This window comes from Hippopotamus amphibius, chromosome 9 (genome assembly GCF_030028045.1).
Source record: "Hippopotamus amphibius kiboko isolate mHipAmp2 chromosome 9, mHipAmp2.hap2, whole genome shotgun sequence".
NCBI classification, from domain to species: domain Eukaryota; kingdom Metazoa; phylum Chordata; class Mammalia; order Artiodactyla; family Hippopotamidae; genus Hippopotamus; species Hippopotamus amphibius.
In genome coordinates, this window is record NC_080194.1 from 38,024,428 (window position 1) to 38,046,060 (window position 21,633).

The following is a 21,633-nucleotide window of genomic DNA, read 5'->3' on the forward strand; positions in this document are numbered from 1 at the left end:
CAGACTCCCAACCACTGGGCTACCAGAGAAGTTCCAGACTCTGTGCATTTTAAAAAACCTAAGAGTGGTGAAAAACACTTGAGATCTGAAAGACATGTATAAGAAAAATGGCAAAACAAAATTGATACTTATTTAAATAAATGTCTATATAGTACAGCTAGACAGAAAGTAATAGAATCAACTCCTATACATTTATCTAACAATTATATCTGATGTGGTTTGTGGATGCATTTTAATATGTTGTTATCATGTTAGGAGATTATTCCAAAACAAAGATGCATAAAGAAATAAAAGGCCTTTATATAACCCCCTAGAGAGGGATAACCAAAAAAATAGAGTTGGGTAAGACTCACAGGAAGAAAAAGAGAGAGCAGAATCTGGTTGGTCTGCAGGGAAGAACTGGCTTCACTTCTTAGCCTGAAGTGAATCTTCCCTTTGATTCCCATTCCTAGTTCTTCTCGGTTCTAGAGCTGAAGCTGTGACTACCATCGCTCTGCTATGTCCTTGGGGATTCTGTAAGTGATAGAGATAATCTCTCTTTGTTTCTGCTAAGACAGATGGGTGTTTTTAAAGGCACTTGAGGGAAGCCTACCAGGTAGTTCTGACCCAAGCTAAGTCCATCAGTGGTGGATTTTCCTGGTATACCACCCCAAGCCCTCAGGTCTTGGTTCTGAGACACCAGGTCCATCTGAGAGTTGTGTTTTCAGCCTACTTTTCTCTCCTTGGGTACTTCTCTCATCCCTTTCCCTCTTCTTTGTCCCTGGGAAAGTTATTTCACTTGGTCACAGTTGGATGAAGAATAAGACTTTAATATTGCTGAATATTCGTTAATGTGTTTTGCCTAGTGGAAAAAACACAATAGGATGAAAAAATACAATTGGATGGCCAAACAGGTTTATAAATAATGATCTAGTCTTCTGAGCACTTTATATGAATTGACCCATTTAATCCTCTTAATTGGCCTATAAAATTTATTGTTATCCACATCTTACAAATGAAAAAATGCAGAAGTAAAGTGGCTTGCCCAAGATCATCCAGCTAGTCAGGGAAGAACTGGGAAATTAGCCCAGATGTCTGGCTCCAGAACTCAGGGTCCTCACTTGCTGTACCATGTTCTCTCCCATTCAACATGGCTCCTTGCCCCCTATCCACTGTTCTGCCTCTTATTTTCTTGCTCATCTGGATATTCTCTTACGGCTCAGGGAGGTTCATTCTGTGAGACTTTGGATGTGCCTCCTTTTGCCTGTGACTTTCCTCTCTTCTCACCCCTGACTCTTTTGTAAATGAGCCCATAACTCTCCTGCTTAGAACCCTCAGTGGGGCTGCCATGGAGAAACCAGAGGCACTGAATGAAATGAAAGTCCTTCTTCACACAGGCAGACCCCTTTTCCAGAACATCATCAACAGCCGACCAGGCTTCAGTGGCCTCTCCCCACCCTGCCTTTAGTGTCTCACTACAGAGGTTATAAGATATCATTAGAATTGTAGGCAGAGAGCCCGAGTTGTTTTTATGAGGACACATATCAGGCATCTTTTATTGGGAAGGCATATGTTAATAAATAATGGGGTTGGGAGAAGTGGTGAGAAAAATTTTCAGTAAATTTCCTTCTAAGGAAAATGAATTTGTTTTCTGGTGGAGCTTTAGTTTATGTAAATTTGGGGCCAATGCCTGAGAATAGAGGCAGAGCAATGCTACCAGTGGCCCTTCGTCTCTGTGCTTGTCCCATGAAATCTCAGCCTCTTCTCTAAATAGAAGTTGAATGAGTATTTAAAATATACTGGCTGGAAGGACATCAAATTATTAACTTATCCAGGGCCCTTGCTTGTCTGAATCTGGCCCTGATCCCTTCCCTGTGCTCACCTAGAGTCCCGTTGCTCTGTCCCAATAGCCCATCACGCTCTAAGCAAGTGTATCTGCATAGAGGCAGAGGGATGGACTCATAATTTGGGGCTTTCATTCCTTTGGATGTCTTCCTCCCTGGGGCCCTCTGAGTGCTATTATCAGTAGATCCATCTAGTATTTATTGGGCACTGTTATACTCATGGTTCTCTCTTTATTCTCTCCGTGGTCTCTTTTCTCCATATTCTCTTCCAGATTCTTAAGCACTCATTCCTTCCGTAGTCCTAACAGCTGAGTCCACAGCTTCAGAAGGAAACAAATCTTACCCGAGTGTTGGGATGAGTTAAGGCAAGAAAAGTGTTATGTTTAACTCTTCTTAGCAAAGGGAAGACTGAATCCTTTTGAGAGTTAAGGAACAAGTAGGGTGGGAAGGAGGGCTATATTACTGGAGCCAGAGAGGAATGTATTGGTTCCCTGTACTCAGAATAGTTTTCCTGGGGGGCTTTTAAGCATAAGGGGATCTAGACACAACCTTTACGGAACCATCTGGGGAGGAGCAGGCAATGGATGTGGCACCTCTCAACTTCATCAGCTGCCTCTTCTCGTGGTCTTTCAGGAAGATTTGAATCTGGGCCAGAATGGAGGAATATATACCTTAGGCTCCTTCTGGATTTCCACTTGGTGCTCCACTTCCATGAGTGCCTAGATATTAGGCAAATCGAATGTGAAATGTTCAAAGTAATAGCCAGAAAAATTTAATGTGATTAAATATAATCAAATTAAACATAGTTTAGCTACTAGGTGTTCAGGAAGGAGATGTATTGTTATGAACATGGGCCATTACAAAGTGGCATGTTTTAACAAGGTATTCTAAGGTTAAAATTTGAGTGAGCAGAAGTGGAAGGGAAGGGAAATTCAGGTCAATACAGAAGGATCAAAATCTTGGGGGAAGGAAAAAGTACAAGGCAGGTAAGAGGGCAAAGGTTGCTTGGGAGGAAATGGTAGAATGCGGTCAGAAAGGTAGGGTGGAGCCAAACTTTGGGAGCAGCGTGATTGGAGGCAGGGTGAAGCCTCTACTGATCCTTGAAGCATGATCGCCACAGAAGCTCTCCCTGCAAATCAGGTATGAAGGGTCGGAGGTCATTTCTACACCCAAGTGAGCATTCTCTTGGAGAACATTCCCCTGGAGGGTCCCACAGTTTAGAAACCCATGCTATCTCTTGTGATCTCCGCAAATACTCAGAGGTGCTTTCCGTTCCTATTCCTTTCAGCAGACTCATCAGCTTCTAAGTCATTACAGAGAGGACCCTAAAGTGCATCATGACCCACACCAACGCTACCGTCTTCCATCCTGCAGTTTTTGTCTTACTGGGCATTCCTGGGCTGGAGGCTTATCACATCTGGCTGTCAATACCTCTCTGCCTCATGTATACCACTGCAGTGCTGGGCAACAGCATCCTGATAGTGGTCATCACCACAGAACGTAACCTTCATGAGCCCATGTACGTCTTCCTCTCCATGCTGGCCATCACGGACATCCTGCTGTCCACCACCACTGTCCCCAAGGCCCTAGCCATCTTTTGGCTCCATGCTCATGACATTGCCTTTGATGCCTGTGTCACCCAAGTTTTCTTTGTCCATGTGATATTTGTGGGGGAGTCAGCTATCCTATTAGCCATGGCCTTTGACCGCTTTGTGGCCATCTGTACCCCCCTGCATTATGCAACGACGCTAACATGGCCTGTGGTGGGAAGGATTGCTCTGGCCATTGTCACCCGAAGTTTCTGCATTATCTTCCCAGTGATCTTCTTGCTGAAGCGGCTGCCTTTCTGTCAGACCAACATCATCCCCCATTCCTACTGTGAGCATATTGGAGTGGCCCGCTTGGCCTGTGCTGACATCACCATTAATATCTGGTATGGCTTCTCAGTGCCTATTGTCATGGTCATCTTGGACGTGATCCTCATCGCGGTGTCTTACTCACTGATCCTTCGAGCAGTGTTTCGTTTGCCTTCCCAGGATGCGCGGCACAAGGCCCTCAGCACTTGTGGTTCCCACCTCTGTGTAATCCTCATGTTTTATGTTCCATCCTTCTTCACATTATTGACCCATCGCTTTGGGCATAACATACCTCGACATGTCCATATCCTGCTGGCCAATCTTTATGTGGTGGTGCCACCAATGCTCAACCCCATTGTCTATGGTGTGAAGACTAAGCAGATCTGGGAGGGGGTAGCCCACCGGTTCTTTGACATCAAGGCTTGGTGTCGTGCTTCCTCTCTGGGCTAATGGCTTCCCTTGAATCCCAACTCCCAGCTTTATCAAGGAAGCTAGATGTGGAGCACAGAGATTTCCTGGACTGAGAGAGATTTTCCTTCCCTTCCTCTCTCTATCTCTTTTACTTCTTCTTCATCTTCCTCTTGGTTTTTCCAGATACTGCTTGGCTCCTATCTCTGTACATCTATTGGATCTTGTGAAGATCTCAAAATGTATGTAATGAGTTATTATGGGTAGTGTATTTATTTGTACCCCTAATTGACTGTAAACTCCTTGAAATCAGAAGAGTGTGTGTCTTTCATATCTGTACCCTCAGTACTTCACAAAATGCCTGGAATGTAATAAGTGTTTGAAAAATGAATGAGAGCACAATTACCTCCCTGAAGTTAGAACATGCATCTCTATTATGCACTAAAATGATCCGCTAAATTAGTCTGCAACCCCAGTGATAAGTAAACCATTTTCTTACAAAGGTAGTTTGGCTTTGTGGAAGCAAATAAGCTACCAATCACAGTTCTTCTTACTTCTCTCACCTTTGCTGTATCTCAGAGACCAGGGAATAACAAGAGTAGGAGGAAATAGGGTACTCTTGATGTTCTCTTATACTTGGCTTCTGACTGTTCTCAATATTAGGAATTATAGCACGTTGTTCCTGGCCAGGTTAGCAAAATTGGAGTAGCTTCTTGAAGTTCCCAGTCTTGGATCCTAATTCTTTCATGCTTTTTCAGAAAAGGTCATATATACTCATTTCCTCAACCACAACCTACATTAATGGGTCCCCCGTCTCTCTATCCGTCCTAGAATTCTCATTTGAGTTTTAGATACATAAATCCACCTATCAACTGGATATCTCTTCCATGATATAGAGCTCCCACTCATGCTAGCTTTTCTTCCTGTTTCTGTTCCTTTTCTTGGGAACTAAATTATGATGATCCTATCGACTTCATTGAGCTGGAAACCCTGGGGAATTTCTCAGCTTCTTCCTCTCTAGCCTGCTCCCCAAGAATTTATTGGTTATTACTCATACTGACTGTGCCACTAAATAGTTATCTGGATAGTATTTGGAGTTGTATCAGGAATCAAGTCTTGTCCCCATTGTGTGAACTTGTGAAATTTAATGTTTTTAGTCCTTAATTTTTTCCTCTGTAAAATGGGGAATGCAAGAGAACCTTATGGGGTTATTGAGAAGATTAAGTTCAAAAAATCATATACACAGTGCTTATCTTTAGCTCATAGTAGGTATCTGAGAAATATTTCATCAGTGCTATTAGTATTGATATTTTTTTAACATTGTCCCTATCCTTTACTTATATTCCTTATCATCTTTCATCTCAGATATTGCATTTGTTTCTTAATTGATTTCAATGTTTTCAATCTTTTACACTGTAACCTAAACCATAAATGGATTCAGTTTAGCATTATAAAAGGCAGAGCCAATCATACTACTTCCTGTCAAATATTTTCAAGGATTCTTCATTACTTACGGAAATGTTTCCCACAGAACATTCTGTGGAAACTATATCAGGTATCATAATGGATGTTTTATAGAAAAGTTCCATAGTCAAATAAGCATGAAAAATGCTGACACCGTGGATCCCGCACATGGCTATCCAAGAGAAGGCTAGAGTTTGCAGCCTTTTCCACGTGTAGGTGACCATATATATTTGTATCCATGTTTATACAACTTCTTGATAGCACATCAATTTTCACCTGTAAAATATCCTAGTGTTCCATCAGCCACAGTTTGGAAATCACAGGACTACAGAGTAATATCTAAGCTAAGAATTAATTTAATAATCTGGTCCTAATGTACTTTTCTATCATCTCAAAACATACCACCATATAGTAGTACATTAGTATATAACATAATATTAATGATAATAATAATTATAATGATAGGTAATGTTCAGTAAGAGATCACTCGTTGCTAGCAACCATGTTAAGTGCTCTGCTGGATTAGCTCATTGAATCCTCAAACAACCTCATGAGATAGTACTGTTGCTATCTCTGTTTCATACACGGCATACCTAAAGCTCAGACAGGATAAATAATCAGGACCACACAGCTGGCAAATGGTAGATTCCTGATGTCAACTCCTCTTTGAAGTCTTTGCCCATCCCCCCAACTCAGAGGTGATCACCTTGTCCTCTGGATCTCACAGCAATGGTATTAGTGGCTCAGCTAAATACTAATTACTCTATGAAACCACCAGAACTTGCATTCTGTGAGGGCAAAGAATACATCTCATTCATTATTATAGTTCCAACACCTAGCATAAAGTTCAATATGTATATGAATGGATTGATTAATTTTAAATGTTGGTGAGGTAGTTGACCTCTGGACCCTTCACTGGTAAATATTATCTAATTTTATGACTGAAAGTCATTTGGACACACACACACATCCCCCACTTAGCTCCTTCTGACTTACTATTTCTTCTATATCCCCACAGATTTCTATGTACATTGAGGTCCAACAAGTATAGGCCGGGCGTTAATATTCTGTGTATTGACTAGCAGCAACTAGTGTCCACTAGTCCACTCTCTGTCCATATATTAGCCAGAGATATGGAGTCATTACCAGATGCTGTTCGGACAGACGGCTGCTGATAAGAATAGATTACCCACCCTCTCTGGTTCCTGAGTTGGTGATCTCTGGAGACTGGTCCTATGGGGGTCTGCCTCTGTCCAACTCAGTGAGATGCTCCCTAAAGACTTAGTAGGCTAGAAACTCTCTCCTGACCCAAGGGATTCCTGCGGACAAGGTACAAATGCTGTCCTTTTTCACTCCACAGTCTGCATCTGGCAGCTCCTTTTGTGTACTGGGGAAGAACTTTCTCTTGAATTGGGGTAAGTTTCTGGGAAGGGAATTAAGTGTTTGTTTCCTGGGATTTTTAGGTTTTCCTGGAATAAACCCAATAAACTGTTGATTCAGACATGATCTCAAGTCCTCTGTATAATGTAGTGTAAATACACACTATTCAGTGTGTACATCTTGACATCTTGAAAGGCTGCAGACATTTTTGCTACGCAGGGCTGGGACTACAGCTAATTTTTTCCCCCAGGATATTAAAGTGGCATAAAAAATAGTGGAACATTGAAAAGCAGGTATAATGAAACTCATAACAAGTTGAAATATATTATTTATATGAAAATTAGAATGTATTATAATTTTACTAGCTTTAATAGAAGAAATTCATAGGTAATATTTTCAAAATAAAATTATGGGAACATTTAACCATTAAAACCACAGGAAACATGTACAGGTGGCTCTTGAACAACACAGGTTTGAACCACACAGGTCCACATATATGCAGATTTTTTTCAATATAAATACTACAATACTACACCATCAGTGGTTGGTTGAATCCATGGATATAGAACCACCAATAGGGAGGCCCACTGTAAAGTTACAAGCAGATTTTCTGCTAGCTGGAGGGTCAGTGCCCCTATGTCTGCGTTGCTTGAGGTCAGCTGTATGCAGGGGGCTCCCATTTTTCCTTTTGTCTTGGGTCCCAATATGGTTCTGTAAACTACTGTCAATCCTATCTTTATTTAAAATTTTGATATTTTGTTCATCGTGATATTTCACATAATTTTGATTTTAAAAAGATTGTATTAAAATATGTAGTTTACTGATTTTGTGGGTGCCCATTTAAATTTTTCACCCAAGGTAAGTGTCTCCACCTGTCTCACCTTAATCCTGGCCCTAGGACAGTCAACACCTAGAGGGCAGAGCTGAGCGTCATGAAGAAACGGAACCCTAGATAATGCCTTGAATCTTTAGATAAATCTGACACTAGAAACGGGGTTAGATCTTCCATTAATCATAATGTAAATTGTCTTAATACACACAGGAAAAAAATTATGCATTTTAATCTTCAATTTGCTTTTTCACTTAACTATATGCCATGGTTAATACTCCTTTTTAAAAAATGGAAATAAAATATTCCATTGTAATATGTGTACCATAATTGATTTATTGTCCTATTGATGGACATGGAAGTTCTAAAAATTTCTATTACTATTGCAACAGTGTCGCAATGAATATCCTTATATATCCATCTATAGGTTTTCATGTGGTGCCACGAGCATCAGGGGCTAATTGTTTATTTTTACATTTTCCAATCTATAGGGAAACTGCCATATTTTAATATGATCCTGATTTTCATTTCTTTACATTTTGAACATTTATTCATGCATATATTGGCCATTTACTTTTTTTGTAGTGTGAATCAATTGTGAATTGATTCTTTACACATTTTCTAACTTTTCCTTATTCACTTATCCCAAATTGTAGTATTTAAGGACATTAACCTTTAGTCTGTTACATATTTTGTAATTTTTCTCCTAGGATTTTTATTTATCCTTGACTATGTTTTTGTATAATTACATCATTCAATTGTTACTGTTTATGAAATAGGTTTTCTTATCTCAGGAAGAGCTTCCCAACGCACCCAGATATTTTCTATGTTTTCTCTTAAGACATTCATTTTAATTTTTAATATTTTTGTAGTTTTTTAAAAAAGTACACCTTTAATTGATTTGGAATTTCTATTTTTTTTACTGAGTGAGGTGGGAACTAATTTTATTCCACTATTTTTATTCTCTTACAAAAATAATGTAGTCCACCATCCCAATGCCATTAATTGAGATTGAGTGGGTGTTCCTTTCTTCACTAAATGCTACTTTATCCTATTCTCGCCCCCCCCCCCCCCCCCATTTGGCTGGGCTGTGTGGCATGAGGGACCTTAGTTCCCTGACCAGGGATTGAACCCATGCTCCCTGCAGTGGAAGTGCAGAGTCTTAACCACTGGACTGCCAGGAAAGTCCCAACTTTATCACAGTTTAGATTCCAAATGTAGTTTCTGGCCTCTTTGTTAAGTTGTCCTGATTAACTCAATAACAGTAACTAGCGTTTATTTAGTTTTTCTATGCCAGGCACTATATTAGGCAGTTTACAGAAAGTATTTAATCTAATCCTTACAAAATGAGAATGAATAGTTCATTTTCACAGATAAGGCTAAATTTTTGAGATGTGAAACACTTGCTGTTTGTTAATAATCAGAAAGTTGGAAAACCAGAATTTGAACCTGGGGAAGGCTTCCCAGATGATAAATATTTAAACTGTGAATTGGAAGATTAATAGGAGTTTAACAAACACCAAAGGTGGAAAAGTATGTTCCAGATTAGAAGGAAAGCTTGAGCAAAGTCATGAAGGTTGGAAAATTCATATTTTGTGTGGAGAGTGGATCATAGCCTAATTTAGCTTTGCTAGTGTGCCCAAAGGGGATTAAAGCTAGAGAAGAGAGCAATGGTGGGACTGTGGAAGGCTTTGAATGCTTGAGAAGTCTGCGCTTTATCTTGTAATCAATAAATCGTTACATAGCTTTTCACAAAGATGGCACCCAAGGCGAAAAGGAAGGCCCTGCCCCTCCCAAAGCCAAAGCCAAAGCCAAGTCTTTGAAAGGCCAAGAAAACAGTGTTGAAAGGCGTCCACAGCCACAAAAAAAGAAGATCCGGACATCACCCACATTCCAATGGCCCAAAACACTGCAGCTCAGGAGGCAGCGCAAATATCCTAGGAAGCGTGCCCTTAGGAGAAACAAGCTTGGCCACTACGCCATCACCAAGGTCCCCCTCACCACCGAGTCAGCCATGAAGAAGACAGAAGACAGCAGCACACTTGTGTTCATTGTGGGTGTCAGGGCCAACAAGCACCAGAGCAGACAGGCTGTGAAGAAGCTCTAGGACGAGGCCAAGGTGAACACCCTGATCGGGGCTGATGGAGAGAACAAAGCATGTGCTGGACTGGCTCCTGACTGTGATGCTTTGGATATTGCTAACAAAATTGGGATCATCTAAACTGAGTCAGCTGGTAATTCTAAATATAAAACTTTTCTCTCTCTATATATACACACACATATATACATAAAATCATTATATAAGGGTTGTAAGAGGAAACACAGAAAGATTTTTTGTTTTTTTGAACTTACCACCCAGGCTGCAACATAGCTGATGGCTGTGGAGAGTCTGAGGATGAGAAGCTGGGAGAGGAGGAGACTAGATTAGTTCAGAACAGGTAAAGGATGGCCAAAACCTGAGCAGGAGCATGTAAATGAGAATGGTGAGTTATGTCTGGATTCTAGACATTGCTGACTTATGATCAGGAACACGTCTATATTTATGTTTGCAATGCTAGCATAGGAAGCGAAAGCATAACATTATATACTCTGTCAGGGCATTAGTGATTGATTCCATTATGTAATGTTTAACTTTTAGTGAAATGTATAGCTGGTTCTGCTCACTGACTCCCACGTTCTGTAGTCGTCATAAAGGGACTCCAAAAGCAGGCATGTTTGGTGCAACCTCACCACATTCCACCCCATTGTGTTCATCCTACTTGACATCCCGGGACTGGAGAACTACCACACCTGGCTTTCCATCCCCTTCTGCCTCAAGTACATCACTGCAGTCTTGGAAAACGGAGCTCTCGTCTTTGCTGTCCTCAAAGAGCGTACTCTCCATGAACCCGTGTATGTCTTCCTGTCCCTGCTGGCTGGCACTGACAGCCTGCTGTCCACCACCACTGTGCCCAAGGCCCTGGCTATCTTCTGGTTTCACGCTGGGGAAATTGCCTTTGATGCCTGCATCACTCAAATGTTTTTCATCCATGTTGCCTTTGCGGCTGAGTCAGAAATCCTCCTGGCCGTGGCATTTGACCGCTATGTGGCCATTTGTACTCCCTTGAGATACACAGCCACCTTAACTCCTACCACAATCATAAAAATGACCCTGGCAATCTGGGGACGTAGCATTGGGACCATTTTCCCTATCATATTCTTGCTGAAGAGGCTGCCATACTGTCAGACCAATATCATCCCCCGCTCATACTGTGAGCACATTGGGGTAGCCAGACTGGCCTGTGCTGACATCACTGTCAATATCTGGTATGGTTTCTCAGTGCCAATGGCGTCAGTTTTGGTAGATGTTGCATGCATTGTTATTTCCTACACTTTGATCCTCTAAGCTGTGTTTAGACTTCCTTCCCAGGATGCCCAGCACAAGGCTCTCAATACCTGTGGTTCCCACACTGGAGTCATTCTCCTCTTTTTCATCCGTCCTTTTTTACTTTCCTGACCCATTGCTTTGGCAAGAATATCCCCCACCATATTCACATCCTCCTGGCAAATCTCTGTGTGCTAATTCCCCCCATGCTTAATCCTATCATCTATGGAGCAAAGATCAAGCAAATCAGGGACAGTATGGTTCACATGTTATCTATAGTGGGGAAGTCTTGAGAAAGCTCATGGCTCCTTAACAGTTTTCAAGTTTTCAAAGCAACAGGTAAAAAGAGAACTTACCAACCAAATACCCAAGTTTAGGCACTATAGTGTGTTGCAGCAGAAAGCACATGGGCTTTGGAATAAAATGCATCTGGATTCAAATCCTGGCTCCCTTACTTTCTGATTTTTGACCATGGGTAGTTTCCCGCCTTTTGGATATTTAGTCCTAACCTGTAAAACAGAACCAATTGTACCTATGCACCAAGGGTTTTATAAAGATTAAACTAAATCTGTAAACAGCATGGTACATTGCTTAGCATTTAGTGGACTCGCAATGATAGTTATAATTCTAACTTGAAGTTTGTTGCCTGAGGAAGATGTTTTAGATTTGATGTATTTGAGATTTCCAGTGTTTCCAGAGGCTCCTTTACCTTCTGCTTACCTTCCAAGACCATCATCACCTCCAACACCATTGCCATCACAACCACAAGTTTGTTGTACAAATCACATTAGGTAACGAATATAAAAGAGTGCTTTAAAAAAACATTAAGCTGTTGAAAAAGACTAAGGTTGATATTGATTACATTTTATATGTAAGGAACTATCGCCACTGCTATTTCAAAAAGATATTTTTGCTCCTGCAGGAAATGGTCGAGTGACACAGACACAGGCTTTGCCCTTAGAGAGCTGGTTGTCTGAGCTGGATGTGTGAACAAAGAACAAGTTAGGGGGGCATCGCATCACACTGATAATAGAAAATATGTTATGTCATACAGATATTCAGATATTAAAAGGATGAAGTAAGATAATACTCTACGATTCTGTGTCCTCTTCTCTATCTGTACTTCCCCCCCCCCCCCCCAATTACAGACAGTTGTATGGCTTTAAATTCCATTTCTAAGTTAGAATGACTTCCAAATTGATATCTCCAGCCTAGACTTCTCTCTGGAGATCCACATTCATATATTCAACTGTTTCTTGACCTCTCTAGTTGTACGTCTAGTAGGCATCTCAAAATAAACATGTCTCTATTAGGATAGCTTAAGTGTTGCTTAATTTCAGATTCTTTTTTTTTAAATTAATTATTTATTTATTTAATTTTATTTTCTTAAGCTCTTATTGGAATATAATTGCTTCACACTGTTGTGCCAGTTTTTGCTATACACCAAAGTGAATCAGCTGTATTTATACATATATCCCCATATCTCCTCCCTCCTGCGACTCCCCCCCACCCTCCCTATCCCACCCCTCTAAGTCATCACCCATCATAGAGTTGATCTCCCCATTATATGCAGCAGCTTCCCACTAGCTATCTATTTTACATTTGGTAGTGTACATATGTCAGTGCTACTCTCAGTGATGCTTAATTTCAATGAATTAGCTAAACAAATTCATTCCTCTCTCATATAAAGTATAGTGTGTGTCAACAGGGACTGTTCTCCATTTAGTGACTCAGGCATCCTAGATCCCTCCATCTTCTGGAGTTATCATATCAACATGTATTTTTCGGAGTTGCCAAACCAGGGAAAGAGGGAAGGGTGATGCACTCCAATTATTAACTGCCTTGGTCTTGAAATGATTCATCACTTTTGCTCACATTTTTATTGTTGAGCACGTTGCTTTAGCAAGGCCCCAACTCAACTGAGAGGGAAGGTAAGAAATGTAGAAGTGTTCATGGATTTGCAGCGAGTACTAATTGTCTCTTCCACCATCTGTGCTCTTCATCACTTAATATTTCTTTTTTCTCTTCCTCCCATTGATAGAACACACTCAAATCCTCTCCACAAGAGAGACCCCAAAGTCCTATCCAGGCACTTCACCAAGCTCAAAGTATAGGACCTTCAAGTGACATAGAAGAGCTTCTCCATCAGATTTGGTTGGGTTTCTTCTTGCTCTAGAGACCTATGATTTAAAAGAATATTTATCTGCCTACTCCTCACCCTCTTATTAAATACATGATAGTGTAACAGGGACATTTACCAACAATAACTTCTTCCATTTAGAAAGATGGTGAATATAAGACATAATAGTCATTAATTCATAGCAATTTTGAAACCCACATTGGGCAGACATTAGGAAGGCTCCATTGGGCTTGGGAAAAGTTTTATTTTATTTTATTTTATTATTATATTTTTGGCCACACAGTGTGGCATGCAGGATCTCAGTTCCCTAACCAGGGATGTAACCCTTGCCCCCTGCAGTGGAAGACCAGAGTCATAAACACTGGACCACCAGGGAAGTCCCTGGGAAAAGTTCTTGACTAGACTCTCTCATAGAAACACTCTTGTCCAATATTTTCTGTGGCCAATGGGAGCTACTCTCTGGGAGCTTCTTTCTTTTCATTTATCTTCTTAGGCCATATCTAAAATGGGCATTGGGGACTATGTCCATCTTGGGGACAGCACAGCTGTCTCAGTCCACTTCCTGGTGCTGAAAGGTTATGTTAACTCTTGAATAATCAGTTTTCCTTAGCTGCACTCTTGAAAACTTCCCCTCAAATTGGCAATATATGTTGATTAAAAACTTAGTATGCTTCTCATTTATTGATTCCACTTATGTGCTAGTAAAAACAACCCAAATATTTTAAAGACATAATTCTCAAATTTTCTCTATTTTTCTCTTTATCCCTTCCATGTACATCTCTCTGAACTAAATTGTGGCTAATTGGGGACTATAATGCTTTAGTAAGAAGGTATTATCTTTAATTTGAATTTTGCCCTCAGTTTCTTTATCCATTTGAGTTATTTACTAGACAGCATACCCATAACATGATCTCTTTGTACTTTAATTAACTGACAGATTTTATAGGGAGATTTTGCTTGAAGCTTTTAAAAATCATTTCTTACTGTTTGGAGTTTAGCATCAGTCCCTTTCCCCATCTCTGGAAGAGTCTGAGTTTTTTTTAAGCCCTCTGTGGTAGGCAGAATAAGCCCCTCCAAAGATGTTTATCCCCTAATCCCTAGACCCTGTATGTTAGAGTACATGGCAAAGGGGAATTAAGGTTGCAGATGGAATTGAAATTGCTAATCAGCAGATATATGGATTATGTGGGTGGGGTCAATGCAATACAAGGTTTTTTTTTTTTTTTTCTTAAATTTTACTTTATTTAGGTTGTGTTGGGCCTTTTTTGCTGCATATGGGCTTTCTCTAGTTGTGGCAAGTGGGGGCTACTCTTCATCGTGGTGCACGGGCTTCTCATTGCGCTGACTTCTCTTGTTGCAGAGCATGGGTTCTAGGCACGTGGGCTTCAGTAGTTGCAGCACAGGGGCTCAATAGTTGTGGTGCACGGGCTTAGTTGTTCCAAGGCATGTGGGATCTTCCTGAACCAGGGACTGAACCTGTGTCCCCTGCGTTGGCAGGCAGATTCTTAACCACTGCACCGCCAGGGAAGTCCCATACAAGGGTTTCTATAAGTGAAAGAGGGGGAAGCAGAAGTATGAAGTGTTAGAGTGAAAGAAATCAGACAGAAAGACAAATACTTTATATAAAATTCATGTGTGGAATCTAAAAAAACCCAAACTCACAGAAACAGTAGAATGGTGACTACCAGTGGCTGGGAGGTGACGGAAATGGGAAAATGTTGGTCAAAGCATACAAACTTCCAGTTTAAGACAATTAAGCTCTGGGGATCTAATGCACAGTATGATGATTATAGCTAATAATACTGTATTATATACTTGGAAGTTGCTGAAAGAGTATATCTTAAATGTTCTTACCACAAAAAAGAAATGATAATTTTGTGACGTGATGCTGGTGTTAGCTAATACTATTGTGGCAATCATTTTGAAATATATGACTATATCAAATCAACATGTTGTACACTTCAACTTACACATGTTATATGTCAATTATATCTTAATAAAGCTGGGGAGAAAAACACTTGGAGGAAAGCCATCAGTAGTCATTCAACCTCCAATACTATCTTTCTTTTTTCTGTGTGGATAGCAGGTAATGTTTTATTGTGTTAAATAACTGAAAATTCGATGTTGTATTCTTACTAATACAGTCACTGAATTAGTTTAATTCTCAGAATATCTGAATAATGAGAAGCATATTTAACTAACAGGATTTAATGAGGATTAAATGAGATTGTGTTTGGGAATTTTTAAGCTGCCAAGTACTCTATATAGGGCATTACAACTACTCTTATGCTCTCTCCAGTAGATACATGGAAGCTATTGGGTTAATCTGGAAGCCTCTTCAGTGGTTACCTCTCTCTTCCTCCTACACTTTGGAGTCTGAAATTGATGATCACTGGTGGAAGACTCAGCCTGAGCTTTTGGGAAAGAGCACAGCTTCTGTCCACACAGCTGTCTTCTCTGGACACAGCTGTAGAGTCCACCCACCTTTGTTTAAGGGCTGATTACTTGTGGCTCTGCTGTGGGTTTTCTGCCTTCATGTCCTGCCCTGCGTGAAACTACTCTGGCTGGTCACCTCATGGCTCCTACCACTGCTCCCCAGCCATCCAGAATCTGTCTTCCGAGGAGCTGATGCCCACTTACGAATTCCTCCATAAGCTTCATGAAAGCTCTCCTCAATGCATGGTCCAGACTTTTTTTTTTTTTTTTTTTGATATACTGGGAAGGACACTAAATCTATGGTTCTGAGTCATTCACACAGAATTTGTTCTGAGTCATTCACACAGAATTTGTTAGGCAGCTGTGGGGTGCAGAGTCCTGTGCAAGACATACTATCTCATCCACAGGTTCACTAGAGAGATAAAAACAGTAAAAATTCATTTAGACCCACCCCACCCCTCCCCCCCACCCCCAAAGGCACTTGGAGCCATTTGTCCAGACTTTGGATTTTATTGCAAAAATTTTTAAATTACCTCTTTATGGACTGTACATTCAATGCACATTTTCTCCTATTCTCTTTCAATTTTAACAACATCCTAGTTACATAGGAAAATAGTGGCTGTTCCCAGTGTACAAACGAGAAAAAAAGAGGGAGGTTAGGTAGGTTGCAAAAGACACTGTTCTGTCTTTTGTGTTGCAGTTGACCAAACTAGAACACAGGTTGTAAGCAAAAGTGGAACCTACTATCTTACCAGATTGAAGAAAGACTTAGAAACTAGACTGTAGAAAGGACAGGGATATTAAACCATGGAAAGGATGGAAACTAGTCCCCTCCATTGGTCATCTCTATTTTACATGTGGTAAAACACCTGAAACAAATATAATGTTGTAATTCAACTATACTTCAGTTAAAAAAAAAAAGAAACTTAAGACAAAAAGATGCAGATAGGTCTGGACTCTGTTGGTGTCTTCATTCACTCATCAGGGAAGGTCATATTATATTAAACTCCTAAATGAAGAGATATGGGGCAGGTGGTCTCATTACCTTTCTTCCAAAAATCTTCTCGGTTTCAGTACAAATTGGCTCCATATGTGGTGGGAGAGGTCCGCTTTTGTTGAGCCACAGAAGAATTTGTTACATTCTTGCCATACACAATGATGTTTTACTATACTGATTGAAAATCTGCTGCTTTCACTGTTAGACAAGCATTTGGCAACATTAAAAAAAAAATAGCTGCTTAATTCGCATACTATAAATTTACCCTTTTAAAGTGTACAATGCAATGGTTTTTAGTATATTCAGAGCTGTGCAACTATCACCCACTATCTAATTCCAGAACACTTTTATCTTCACAGAAAGGAATGTTGCTCATTAACAGTCATCACCATTCCCCCAACATCCCAGCCCCTGACAAACACTAGCCTGCTCTCTGTCTCTATGGATTTGTCTGTTATACACTTTATGTATATATATATATGTGGAATTACACAATATATGACCTTTTATGCCTTGCTTCTTTTACTTGGCATAATGTTTTCAAGGTTCATCCATGTTGTAGCATGTGTCAGTAGTGTCAGTACTTCATTCTTGTTTGTTGTTGGATAATATTTCAGTACATGGATATACCTTATTTTGTTTATCCGTTCATCAGCTGATGGGCATTTGAGTTATTTCCATACTTGCAACTTTTAAATGTAAATTCCTCCCATGGAAAACAATGTATATATTTCTACTTAGGAAGGAGCTTCCTCTTGTATTTATTTTCATTTACAATATTTTTATTTCAAGAGAATGTGCATTTTTATTTGTGTATTAGCTAACAAATTATATTGAATATTTCCTAATGTAAGAGGAAAATCAAATTCAAAGCTGGGTTGTTGGGTTTCAAAACCTGTGCTTTTTTGCAGTCCAACATATCTTTAAGTTTGTGTCACTTCTGGAACATATTCTCATCTAACCTAAGCACCCTCTGGAATCCCACTCTGAGCTCATGGGCCCTAAGGGCATATACCATGGGGTTAAGGGCTGGGGGAATGACAATGTTAAGCACATTAAGAAGAACAGGGGAGATGGGAACTGATTTTCCTGCCAGGTGGGCTATAGACACTCCAACAATGGTTGTGTAGAAAAAGAAGATGAGGATGAGATGGGAACTGCAGGTGCTCAGAGCCTTGACTATTGCCTCAGCAGAGTTCAGCCTCAGCACAGAGCGAATGATCAGAACATAGGAGATAAAGACTAGAGCCATGTCACTGCCACCAATGACCCATGCCAAAGCCAGCTGATAAAACCTATTAATGGTGATGTCATCACAGGCCAGACTGGTGACCCCTGGGTTTGAGCACATGCAGTGGTCAATTTCATTCTTGGAGCAGTAGTGTCTCTGGGCAGCCAGTACAGGCACTGGGATGGTCAACAGGACATTCCTAAGCACCATGAATACTACTGCTTTGACCACAAAAGCTCCAGTAACTATGGAGGAGTACCGAAGTGGGTGGCAGATGGCTACATATCTATCCACAGCCATGCAGAGAAAGATGCCTGACTCCATACTAATAGAACAGTAAACAGCATAGATTTGAGTAAAGCACTCAAGGAGGCTAATGGCCTTGGCATCAAACCAGAAGATGGCCAGAATCTTGGGCATGATAGTAGTAGCCAAGCCAATGTCCACTACAGCCAGGACGCTAAGGAATTGGTACATGGGCTTGTGCAGGTTAAGTTCATGGTGAATGGTGATCACAATGAGGAGATTGGCAGCAAGAGCTAAGAGGTAGAGCAGAGCCAGGGGCAGGGAGAGCCAGTGCTGCCACTCCTGAATGCCTGGGAGCCCCAGCAGGATGAACTCAGACACATGAAGTCTTGAGCTATTGGTTGCATTCTGGGAGGTATCCACATCTTGGCACATCTTAATCCTTAGTGTCTGTCTGTAGATAAAGGGAAACAAGAAGAAAGCTTGGTTAAGTGTTCAGCTGCAATTCAGATTTAATTTAGAGATACAAGATTCACTCATAGTCCCGTTGATCATGATACTCCCCCAGGTCTCTTCTGTGTCTGGAAAATGTTCAGAAAAGAGCAACCAAGATTGCCAAAATAGGCCCTAAAAGGCAGATTACAGCAGAAAAAAAGTCAGAGAGGAATCAATCACTGGCTTCATGTCATTCAATGATGTGTTTTTTGACTTGGTGCGAGAGGATATGGACACAAAGTAGGAGACAATCATTATGAACAGTCTGATTTCTCAGGAGGTAGATACTAAGGACAGAACAGACACACTTTTTCTTGGAGGCTTTTCAGGGAAGAACAGGTCAAAATAAGAGCATAATGGTTTTGTTTTGGATAGGATTTAAGTGTTTTCACAAAAACATCTTTGAAAGATCTTTTTTACAAATTTGAGGAAATTGAGGTTCACAGAAGTGAAATGATTTATCTGAGGTTAGAGTTTTAAATGATAAATGAGCTGGGGCTAAAATCTTAGTATTCTCTGGTTACTGGGCATTTCCATTAAATATTGCTGATGGCTTAATACAAATGGTTCTTTTAAGGTATAACCTTTTAAATCCCCTTCTGATTATAAAAGTTAAATTGAAACATTAAAACCTGTATTTTTCAATTTATTAATTTTCAGCCTGAAATCTGTAAGACGATTGTTACCAATAACTTTCGTACCACTTCTAGATTTTATTTTTTTAATTTTTAAAATTAATTAATTAATTAATTAATTGGCTGTGTTGGGTCTTCATTGCTGCACATGGGCTTTCTCTAGTTGCGGTGAGTGAGGGCTACTCTTCATTGTGGTGCATGGGCTCCTCCACTTTGGTGGCTTCTCTTGTTGTGGAGCATGGGCTCTAGGCATGGAGCCTTCAGTGCTTGTGGCACATGGGCTCAATAATTGTGGTGCACGGGCTTAGTTGCTCCTCAGCATGTAGGATCTTCCTGGAGCAGGGATCAGACCCATGTCCCCTGCATTGGCAGGTGGATTCCTAACCACTGCGCCACCAGGGAAGCCCATGCTGCAGTTCTTGCTTACAGACCAGACTCAGTTCCTGGGAACTACATCCCCAAAGTTCATGATTCCTTCAGGTCTTTGACAATACCAAGCATTCTGGGACTTCCTAGTGGCGTGGGCTTCAGTAGTTGCAGCACATGGGCTCAGTAGTTGTGGCACACAGGCTTAGTTGCTCCATGGCATGTGGGATCTTCTTGGACCTGGACTCTGAACCCATGTCCCCTGCATTGGCAGGCAGATTCTTAACTTCTGTGCCACCAGGGAAGTCTATACTAATTTCTTACATGCAGTGGATCTAATTTATTCTGTTCCATTTTCATATGTGTTTTTTGTAGTGACAGTACCATGGCGAGTAAAACATCTTGATTTTAAGCAATTTAACACACAATAGATCTTTTCCCATTTAATATTTTACTTTTAAAAATTTTTTTTCCCTCGGCACACAGTGTTCTTCCATGGAAAATGATGTGGACTGGAGCATAAATTTCCTCCTGAAAGGCATCCTAGAGTGAAAACACACCAATTCACTAAGGGTTCAGGGAAACTGCTCCCTGCAGGTTTAAAATTTTAAAGCCCTTTTCAATGTTTAGACTGCCAGGAACATCTTAAATTCTTTTGTGATTTTCAAAATATCCAAATTTAATTGGGGTCTTATGAAATATAAAAATTAATTTATAAAAATTAACATCTTACAGTATTTTTCTTTCTTATTCAGCAATTTGATTCATCTCTTTCTTAAATTTTCTTTTAATCTGTCACTAAAGGCCATTATTTATATGTCTCAACATTTCACATTTTTTTTTTGGCTAAATTTGACTTTTTTTGAGTGGAATTTTTTTCTAGAGTATATTTTCTAAGTAATTCTTGCTTATGATAGAAAATCTGCTGATTTCTGTTATTTTGCTTTGGACTCTCTTTACTGTGTTATTGTCAGTTATAAAAATTTTTTAGTTCATCTTTTTCTCTGATTTTCTTGTAAGACCTCATAAATGTTATAAAAATGACAACTTGGACCTCTCTTTTCCAAATATTATACCTCTTGTTTATGTTTTTCTGTTTCATTTTAACCAGAGAAATGCAAAACAATAGTGATAGCAGCCAATCTCACTTCCCCCCTTTCACTGTTTTAATGAAAGTCTATTAAACTTTACGCTGATAATGAAGTTGGCTTCTGTGTTTTACTAATAAACTAACAATGCATTTTATATAATGTTAGAGTGCCAAATCATAAAAGAATTGAGCCTTATGATTCATAAAATTCTCTTATTTTGGGAATCTTTGCTTTGTAATTTATTATTCAAGAATCACTTAGTTTGGTCATTTACTTACCAAATTTTTACCTAGAGCCTCTTGTGGGCCTGACCCTGTGATAGCTGAGAGGTTTTCTTTGCATAGTTCTCTCGCTGGAGAGCCTCATAATTTCCAGCATAGACTATTAGAGCTCAGCCTCATCTCCTTGGCCTTGTTCCCAGATACAGCTCTTCACCTGTGCAGGTGAAGAGACTGATGGAAGGTAAAGAAAGGCAAGTTGAGAAATCCAAGGATAGTGAGATTTATAGGCCAGAACAGAATCCTAGGGAGATGGGCTGCCTCCACTGACTCCCCTCCCAGTGTCTTGATACTGGCTGGTTTACTTACTACTCAGAGAGGCCGTGAAGATGTCATCAGGTTGGTGCCTCCTTCTGGGCTGCTTCCCCTCCCCTGGCTGTTGCTGCTCAGAGAAGATCTATCCCTCTCCCCACCACTCCTGGGGTTTGGGATATACATCATAGCTATGAAGTGACTTGGTCTTGCTCTGACCCTCCCTGGCCCATCCTGTGATACTCCTCAGTCTCAGCCAACCTCCCCTGGGGCAGGTTATTGTCTCATTCCAGCAGGAGAGGCACCTGGTGACTTTGGAGGTGTGCCTTGGTCATCTGGGAA

General features: G+C 40.4%; 2 protein-coding genes and 2 pseudogenes across 2 annotated transcripts; 3 read left to right on the forward strand and 1 right to left on the reverse strand.

Annotated features, from left to right (window-relative positions):
• The first annotated feature begins 3,160 nt into the window (after nt 1-3,160).
• Nucleotides 3,161-4,129, forward strand: LOC130861782 (olfactory receptor 52B2). The gene has a single exon (XM_057750963.1). It carries the CDS (start codon nt 3,161-3,163, stop codon nt 4,127-4,129), a length of 969 nt encoding a protein of 322 aa, XP_057606946.1.
• A 2,758-nt stretch (nt 4,130-6,887) lies between these two features.
• Nucleotides 6,888-9,981, forward strand: LOC130860776 (60S ribosomal protein L23a-like; annotated as a pseudogene).
• Nucleotides 9,982-10,402: 421 nt separating this feature from the next.
• On the forward strand, nt 10,403-11,338 carry LOC130860777 (olfactory receptor 52B2-like; annotated as a pseudogene).
• A 6,293-nt stretch (nt 11,339-17,631) lies between these two features.
• LOC130860780 (olfactory receptor 688-like) lies at nt 17,632-19,805 on the reverse strand. Its single transcript, XM_057749356.1, has 2 exons — nt 19,774-19,805; nt 17,632-18,574 (listed from the first exon to the last, which is right to left on the reverse strand). The coding sequence occupies exons 1-2, from the start codon at nt 19,803-19,805 to the stop codon at nt 17,632-17,634; spliced, it is 975 nt and encodes a 324-aa protein (XP_057605339.1).
• Between the last annotated feature and the right edge of the window lie 1,828 nt (nt 19,806-21,633).

Coding starts and splice junctions, on each gene's coding strand:
- LOC130861782 (XM_057750963.1), top strand. CDS start 3,161: ATGACCCACACCAACGCTACCGTCTTCCATCCTGCAGTTTTTGTCTTA.
- LOC130860780 (XM_057749356.1), bottom strand. CDS start 19,805: ATGCTTGGTATTGTCAAAGACCTGAAGGAATC. Junction 18,575..19,773: donor GTCAAAGACCTGAAGGAATC/ATGAACTTTGGG, acceptor CCAGAATGCAAC/CAATAGCTCAAGACTTCATG.